Source organism: Notothenia coriiceps, unplaced genomic scaffold, assembly GCF_000735185.1.
Source record: "Notothenia coriiceps isolate Sejong01 unplaced genomic scaffold, NC01 NC01_scaffold00000339, whole genome shotgun sequence".
Classification (NCBI taxonomy): Eukaryota; Metazoa; Chordata; class Actinopteri; order Perciformes; family Nototheniidae; genus Notothenia; species Notothenia coriiceps.
Genome location: NW_011333040.1, coordinates 15,907,065 through 15,914,312, shown reverse-complemented (window position 1 = coordinate 15,914,312; position 7,248 = coordinate 15,907,065). Strand labels below are relative to the sequence as shown.

The following is a 7,248-nucleotide window of genomic DNA, read 5'->3' as shown; positions in this document are numbered from 1 at the left end:
ATCAACACCATGAGAAAATTGGAAAAGACATGTCTAACTGTCTACCAGCATGTCATCGGGCATTCGGTTTTCGGCCAACTGTTTCCTATTTTCTTTATCGGTTTCGGCCAAGAATTTCCCATTCGGTGCACCCCTAATATTTACCAACACATGTTCTACGCCACTACATACTTACATTTAAATGCTGCGTCGGTTCAGCCATTCTCCGCAAGGGTTTTTGAAATTGGCCGTGCATTGGGGAGCAAGTCTACCCATGTGCAGCCTCGAAATTAACCCCAAACCAAGGACGTGGCCTCGGTGGAATTCCAAGTATGCTGGAGATTGGAACAGTCCTTCGGCGGCACTCGATGTAGTATCCTTGAAATATTGCTTGGAAGCCAGTTTCCTCGCGATTGAGAAACGGCCAAAGTCTACCCATGTACAGCCTCGAAATTTCCCCCAAACCAAGGACGGGCCTCGGTGGAATTCCAAGTATGCTGGACATTGGAACGGTCTTGCTGCGCCACTTGAAATATTGGCTTGTAAGCCAATACCTCGCGATTGAGAAACGGCCACTTCCTGATGCCTCAGCTTACAATGTATTTTAAAACTGGGAGAGTAGCAAAGAGCTCCCCTATATTTTCTCAGTGCTTTTATCTGGGCAAGTTGTTAATCAGTCCCTTGTGCAAAATCCTTACCACACACATTTTAAACATAATTATCAATATACCTGACTGTAAGATGCACACATTTATGATGAAACTTTACAAGGTGTGTGTGGGTTGTTTATTAATGAATTACTTGTTCTTTTCCAGATGTTCAGAAAACTACACAACTCTTTCACTGATGTAATGTGCAACCCATTCCACACTCCAGGGGACACCATTCAGTCCAAGTGAGTTAAGGCTTGACTAGATTTTCAAGAAATGTTGTCACTTATATCATCCAAATCTAGCATTGTTTAATTGTTGATCAATCCTTCTTCAGGGCTTTCGATGGCATTGTATCTGGAATGATGGTGCAAGCTGGCTGACACTTCTTCCCCCTCTTCCCCTGAACCTCCACTGTACAGAACACCCCTAATCCCAACTATTGTTAACATGTTGCCTTGATGATTTAAATGCATAATAAACTACATTTGTTGATTATCATGCCGTGCGCGTGTCACTTTTTACTACAAATGGATCACAGATCATTGTTTTATTTATTTTCTAACATAGCAAAGAAATTAAGTTATACATAGGGAGACTTTATACAAGACATTGCAGGCAGCAACACAAAATGTTCTCAACCAATTTGTAAAAACAGTAAGAGATGCAACTGCATAACTATTTGAGGATTGTCCCATGCATCCACAGCAACATAAGCTAATAATGCAACACCTCTGGACTCAGTCTTCTTCTCTTCACATCCTGAATCCCTGATGCAACTTAGAAAGTCATCTCTTTCTCCATTCTGGCTCTCACATAATACTCAACTCAGTAATGCCTGTAAACATTTCTTTAAAATAATTAGTAATTTTCACCAAATTTAGTGTGCATTTTGTGGTTAGTGCTAGCGCTGTTGAGGGTAGTGCGGACCACTTGAACCTGGCCCCATTTCCTCTGATGGGGGAGTGATGAGGAGAAGACACGGGTAACGTTTAGGCATCTGTTCGTGGTAGTCCATGTGTCCCCACTGTCTCTTCCCCACTGGAGGCGCTCCGTAGTAAGGGTGGGGGGTTTGGTGTTGTGGCCTGGTCGACTGGTACCGGAACCTACCGCGAGTGTTGTTCTGGTATCGGGGCGGACGAAAACCACGGCCCCTGCCTCTGGTGTGGCCCCCTCTGTGTCCTCCCCTGTCCGTGGTGCTGATGCCTGGCATGTTAGTCCTCTTGGGCATTACCTGCAAGTCAATGAAGACTTTTACAATAATGTTTAGGATGGTTTGATTATCGTTTGATGAATAGCTAAACCTTAAATGTCCTAATAGTTACAATTGAGTCAAACCCAAATAACATTAACTCTTGTGGTTGTTTCTATATCTACCAGACGGAGCGATATTACAGTTTCTGAAGTACACATGACCAAATTGTCTTTTTTGGAGGAGTTTTTATTTTAATTATTAAATGGGCAACCAGTGCCTTTTTTTGTTTTTAGACAGAGGGATGACATGTGTCAAACCTTACCGTGCCAGAATGGAAACCAGGTCCTTGGGGTTTAAATCAATTAAGGAGGAATCAGGATAATTGATATGTCCCACTACTGGAAAGTAACTAAGTACATTTAATTGTGTACAATTTTGAGGTTCTCATTTTACGTGAATATTTATCTAAAAACGCACTTAGAGTATTCAATGCCAATACATTTCAAAAGATAAATATTGACAACTTGTTACTTTAGATTTATATGAATACAATTTTAAATAATCATATGAATGATGATCTGAACGATTATTTATTTTAGTTATTCTGCGTACCAAATAATTAAGGTTTATTTTCATGCTGATACTTATGCACTTTAACTCAAGATGTTGAATGCAAACTTGTACTTGAGATAGTATCTATACAGTGATATTATTCCTAACAATAAGAAAACCCTATCCAAGCACCTTTTCCACCACCAAGTTATGCTAAAATCCAGTGTTAGTCGTACTAAGATGTATTCTGTATGCTGTGTGTGCATCATTTAGATGTGACTGACGATGAGTAACTAACTGTCTGAGATTTTCATACAGACTACCGTGCAGTTTAATGCTCCTCACCTTAAGGACCCTTCCCCTGAACAAGGTCTCATGCAAACCAACAGCACTGTGAACAGAATCTGGATCAGAGAACTCGATGTAAGCAAAACTGTGTAAGGGGAAGAAAAAAAGGCAGAAAAAGAATAAATTTAAAGCCAACACGCTTAAAAGCAGTATTTTATGGTCAAACAGTGTCAGGTATAAAAAAAAAAGTATTAACTGTAAGCGGGAGTGTTACCCACCCCTTTGGATGGCCTGAGAACCTGTCACACAGGATGGTCACTCGGTTGACGGGACCACAGCCATTGAAATGGATCTCCAGCTCATCTGCAGTAGCTCCATAGTCAACCTGTTACAATTAAACAGTATTGTCAGATCAGAGGTGCGAAAAACCTTCTCATATAAAAGAAAAATACATTACATCTTACATTTCCTACATAGACTGATCTGTTGTCTGCATCCATCCTCTCCTCTGGAGTCATGTTGTAGAATGGTCCTGTGAAGGAAACAAAAACTGTAACCACTGCTCTTATGTTTGCAGCATAGAGAAAATACTGCCTACATAGGGGGTCACTCCAAGTGTCATGAACACAATGATAATTCCGTCATTATATCCATCGCTTGCGCCATCTTAGATAGTATATGTCAGAATCTAGCTCCCCTCTGATGGCATCTCTGGTCTGAGGAGGAACCAAAAGGGAGAAAGTGGGTGAGGACACGCACACAGGCAAAAAATAGCTGCAGGCAGGAAGGAGGACCCCTTCTGGTCCTCTGGAGCTCACTACTTCGTCTCATTGGGCAGTGATGAGGCACATGTGAACACTGTTGTGACCACAGAGAAGTGTCCCAGGTGTTAGCCAGATGGTGAAGGATGCAGCTACCTCACCTGCCTGGAGGCTGCGATGCTACACACACAACTGGCTAAAAATAAGCTGTTGAGGCTTCCCAAATGCATTACAAGTAACTTACTACACAAAGTGACACAGTAACAAACCAGGAGGTGAATGAAACGCACGGGCTGTCTCACCAGGCCGAGGGCTACTGGTTAGGAGGTGCATGTCAATTGCATCACACCTCTCCTCCTCCAGTCTATCCGACTCTTCTTCCATCTCCATCTCATGAACTCTGGCTTTGATGGCCGCTAGCTCCTGAGAAACAAGCACAAAATCAGAGCATGAAGTCATACAGTGTTGACTAAAACAGAAAAAGACATACACAAATCTGACTGGTTGGAACAAATAAAGGAATACGTGATAACCTTGAAACCTGAATAATTTAGTGCAGAATCTTATTGGATAAAGATGCTTCAACAAGGTCACTGGATGATTTAAGAATGAATGGGAATTATATGCTGTGGCCTTCAGAGTTACCAGATCTCAGCACAATAACACCTATAGGAGATTTGGGGATCACCAACACTACATGAGTAGCCCATATTGCCTCAGGCCATCTTGATTTTGATACCATTTCGATACATTGTGTTGATTCAAAAAGAAAATGTAAAGATTTTCTGGTGACGTATGTGTAGCTTGCAGTTTTTTTAACAAGGGTGGTTTGCTATCATAAAGAAGAAGAAGATAGCCCTTTATTGATCCCCCAGGGGGAAATTCAGTTAAATAAAATGACTATGGACATCTTTTACTTTACACAATTGTGAATGTAGCATTAAGATCTCCTGAAGCACCAAATTACTAATTTAATGAAAACATATATTAATAATGTAATCAGTTCAAGTCATAGTACAACATGTAGCTGGCCTGGGGTTTCAGGACAGGTAGAACGGGGTTTTACCATCACTTATTTCAGTGACTGAGCCACCCTGTGTTCAACACCTCACCCAGGACATTTAGTGCACCTGATTGGCTCCAAGCCGAACACTCACTCAGCATGTTATACTGGATGTGATTCAATGATGTCGGTCTTTATGCACATACCGTTTATCAGTCATAAAACGACACACATAGCATAGCTTATGTTTGCACTTGCTTGTCCAACATCACAGCCCTCATCTGTTCGCCGTACTATAGGTTACGTGCGTGCAAACAAACGGGACGGCAGCCTTTTCATTCAGTTTAAAACGATGATACCCACCGCGTCGTCGGCGAAATGCTCCACGATGGACTCGCCCTCCAGGTAGCCGTACTCCAGATGATTTTCCGCCATGCTCACTGCTCAACCATGGCATCTGCAAAGCGGACTGCAGCTTGCCAAACCCTCCACCTACAATTTCTCCCACCACAGGAAGGAAAAGGTTTGATAGACCGCAGGAAGAGACAGCTGACAGCATATAGGAGATAAGCTAATAGATATCACCTGTGAATGAGACTCATGACGTGGTGGATTGATTGACAGTGGCGCACACGTGAGAGGGACGCTGGATGAGGATACTTCCTCCCATTGGCGTATCATCAAGGAGCCCTCCCCTTCTCTGCCCCTAGCACCCTCACTTCTCCCCACCTCAACCCCAAGCTAGTTAAAACAACCAGCCTATAATAATGTTTTGATCTACATTTATTCTACAGTAAATGGTAATATGCTTCAATGTAAAACAGACTTTTTACATTTAATTGTCACAAAAAGTGTGTTTTCCATGCGTGTCACATGGTCATTTAAACTCACTACTCACTCCTGCTGCAAAACTGTCAAGTGTTAATGTTTTATGTATGGTATTTAAAGGGGTGGATAACAGGCTTGTTTTCACAGCAGACATTTTGACTGGTATTTCAGGACAGGTGTTACTAATAACATTAACTGTTATGTTCCAGTCTAGGCTAAGCCTCGACCGTGTGACTGAATTATATTCAGCCATTATTTATTTAAACCTGTGCTTTTACTAGGAGGCGTGTGGCGCAGTGGATAGAGTGGTGTTGGGATCAGGTTCAAACCCCACTACATGTCATTGTGTCCCTGGGCAAGACACTTCACCCCAAATTGCTCCTGTGGGGATTGCCCACAGTATTGAGTATGTAAGTCTCTTTGGATAAAAGCGTCTACTAAGTAATATGTACTATATTAAAGTGCTTTCAGTGAGGAATGTATTTTCTTGGTCAGTGCATTTAAAAACTATACGCTCACATTAAAACATTAAAAACCACAATGTGTATCAGTAGAACCACTCTAAAACTATGTTTATTTTAATGAAAATATAAAGATGTCTATACAAACAACAAAATAAGGAGTAACTGCAGGATTTTAAATCAACTGGTAACTTTGGGATATCAGAATATAAAATAACAATCTACAACTTTGAGCTAAGTTTAAGACTCTAATTCATGTCTCATTGTGCTGGTAACATAACTGTCTGTCAACAGATTTAATTAGATCAAATTAAGCTGTGACTGAATAGAAGATGGTTGCACTCGTTTGAGATACACTGTGTATATAAATATATGTTTTTAAATTGTAAATAGTTGAGTGGAGCTGGTTTTTGATTTGTTGAGTTTATGTCAGTGGCTTTCACATTTCTGTAGACCATGGGGTGCCCAATACGTCAAGGTAGTGTGGGTAGATCACAAAAAAGGTTAGCCTATCATCTATCCTTACTGGCATTTGGCACTTGATTGACGTAGGTGTGTCCATTTTTCTAACACGCAGTTCACCACGCATGCACGGTCAACCACGCCAGCTGCAAATCACCGGTGAGCTGATTATTTTTGAGATATGTCCCCATCAACACCATGAGAAAATTGGAAAATACATGTCTAACTGTCTACCAGCATGTCGTGCACTCACTGGCTGTGGCACAACAAGTGGTTTGTACAGAATAGGAAAGACAATAGCATCAGCAGGTCGTTGTGACCCTGACCAGAGTGTTCAGGGCAGCATTCACCAAACTCAAGACCCATCTCAACGAGCTCAAAGATCTGGCCCATTTTGGACTCTCTGCCAGCTTCGAAGAATCTTTGCCAGTTGCAAGAGAATTTGCGCTTCTGCTATATGGAAAAAAGGAAATTGGACTGATGTGCACTAACTTGGATGAACTGAGGTTCATTATTGCATCAACAACAGATGCAGCCTCGAAAAATCTGCCGCCAACAGAGGATGCATTTCAACAACATGTAAAGAGCAATGTTTCAGACAGCGATATGGTTCACAGGAACCCAAACCCTTGTTATGGAGTCCTGTTGGCAAGGGGTGGATTGTCAGAGATGGGGCCATTCAACCAGTGCTATTTACAAAACCCCCAGCACCTACAGAAGTGAGAGACATTACTCACTTGTATTGCAAAGATGCAAAGTGTGGAGAGAGTGGAAAGTGCCAGTGCCTCTCTGTTGACCTTCCCTGTACGGAGTTCTGCAGCTGCTATGCAGAATGTCAACATGTGTCCCCTAACGTTTCTGAAGAACCTGACATTTAACATTATATTCTAGTATCTATATACTTGACCTCTCACAAAAGTATTTGATGATTTGTATACTGTACTTTGAATTAAGGTTAAAGTTTCAATAAAACCTGTACTATTTACACCAATGTTTTAGAGGCTTACAATTTAGAACTAATACACTTTATTGTATTGGGTTGTTACTCTTATTCTGACTATTTGGTGAT

General features: G+C 41.4%; 3 protein-coding genes across 6 annotated transcripts in view; 2 read left to right on the top strand and 1 right to left on the bottom strand.

The window, feature by feature from the left end:
- The window catches only part of trappc2l (trafficking protein particle complex subunit 2L), a 3,045-nt gene extending 1,918 nt beyond the window's left edge, over positions 1–1,127 (top strand). For both annotated transcript variants that reach the window (XM_010773063.1, XM_010773071.1), the window contains 2 exons: positions 795–874; positions 967–1,127. In XM_010773063.1, coding sequence (XP_010771365.1) covers positions 795–874; positions 967–1,012 — 126 coding nt within the window. In that variant the 3' untranslated portion in view covers positions 1,013–1,127. The remainder of the gene's footprint in view (positions 1–794; positions 875–966) is intronic.
- Positions 1,128–1,164: 37 nt separating this feature from the next.
- On the bottom strand, positions 1,165–5,130 carry pabpn1l (PABPN1 like, cytoplasmic). Of its 3 annotated transcripts, none has more exons than XM_010773081.1 (6): positions 4,792–5,130; positions 3,695–3,848; positions 3,129–3,196; positions 2,943–3,049; positions 2,722–2,809; positions 1,165–1,863 (listed from the first exon to the last, which is right to left on the bottom strand). In XM_010773081.1, the coding sequence occupies exons 1-6, from the start codon at positions 4,861–4,863 to the stop codon at positions 1,534–1,536; spliced, it is 819 nt and encodes a 272-aa protein (XP_010771383.1). In that variant the 5' UTR covers positions 4,864–5,130; the 3' UTR covers positions 1,165–1,533. The 3 variants fall into 3 exon arrangements, with proteins under 3 accessions (XP_010771383.1, XP_010771390.1, XP_010771396.1); XM_010773088.1 differs by having other exon boundaries at positions 3,716–3,848; positions 4,792–5,128; XM_010773094.1 differs by having other exon boundaries at positions 3,728–3,848; positions 4,792–5,126.
- A 1,799-nt stretch (positions 5,131–6,929) lies between these two features.
- Positions 6,930–7,248, top strand: part of cbfa2t3 (CBFA2/RUNX1 partner transcriptional co-repressor 3) — a 15,661-nt gene continuing 15,342 nt past the window's right edge. The window contains exon 1 of the mRNA XM_010778284.1: positions 6,930–6,983. Coding sequence (XP_010776586.1) covers positions 6,930–6,983 — 54 coding nt within the window. The remainder of the gene's footprint in view (positions 6,984–7,248) is intronic.

Coding starts and splice junctions, on each gene's coding strand:
- pabpn1l (XM_010773081.1), bottom strand. CDS start 4,863: ATGGCGGAAAATCATCTGGAGTACGGCTACCTGGAGGGCGAGTCCATC. Junction 3,197..3,694: donor TGCGTTTCATTCACCTCCTG/GTTTGTTACTGT, acceptor TTTCCTTCACAG/GACCATTCTACAACATGACT. Junction 2,810..2,942: donor TTCTCAGGCCATCCAAAGGG/GTGGGTAACACT, acceptor CCCCTTACACAG/TTTTGCTTACATCGAGTTCT.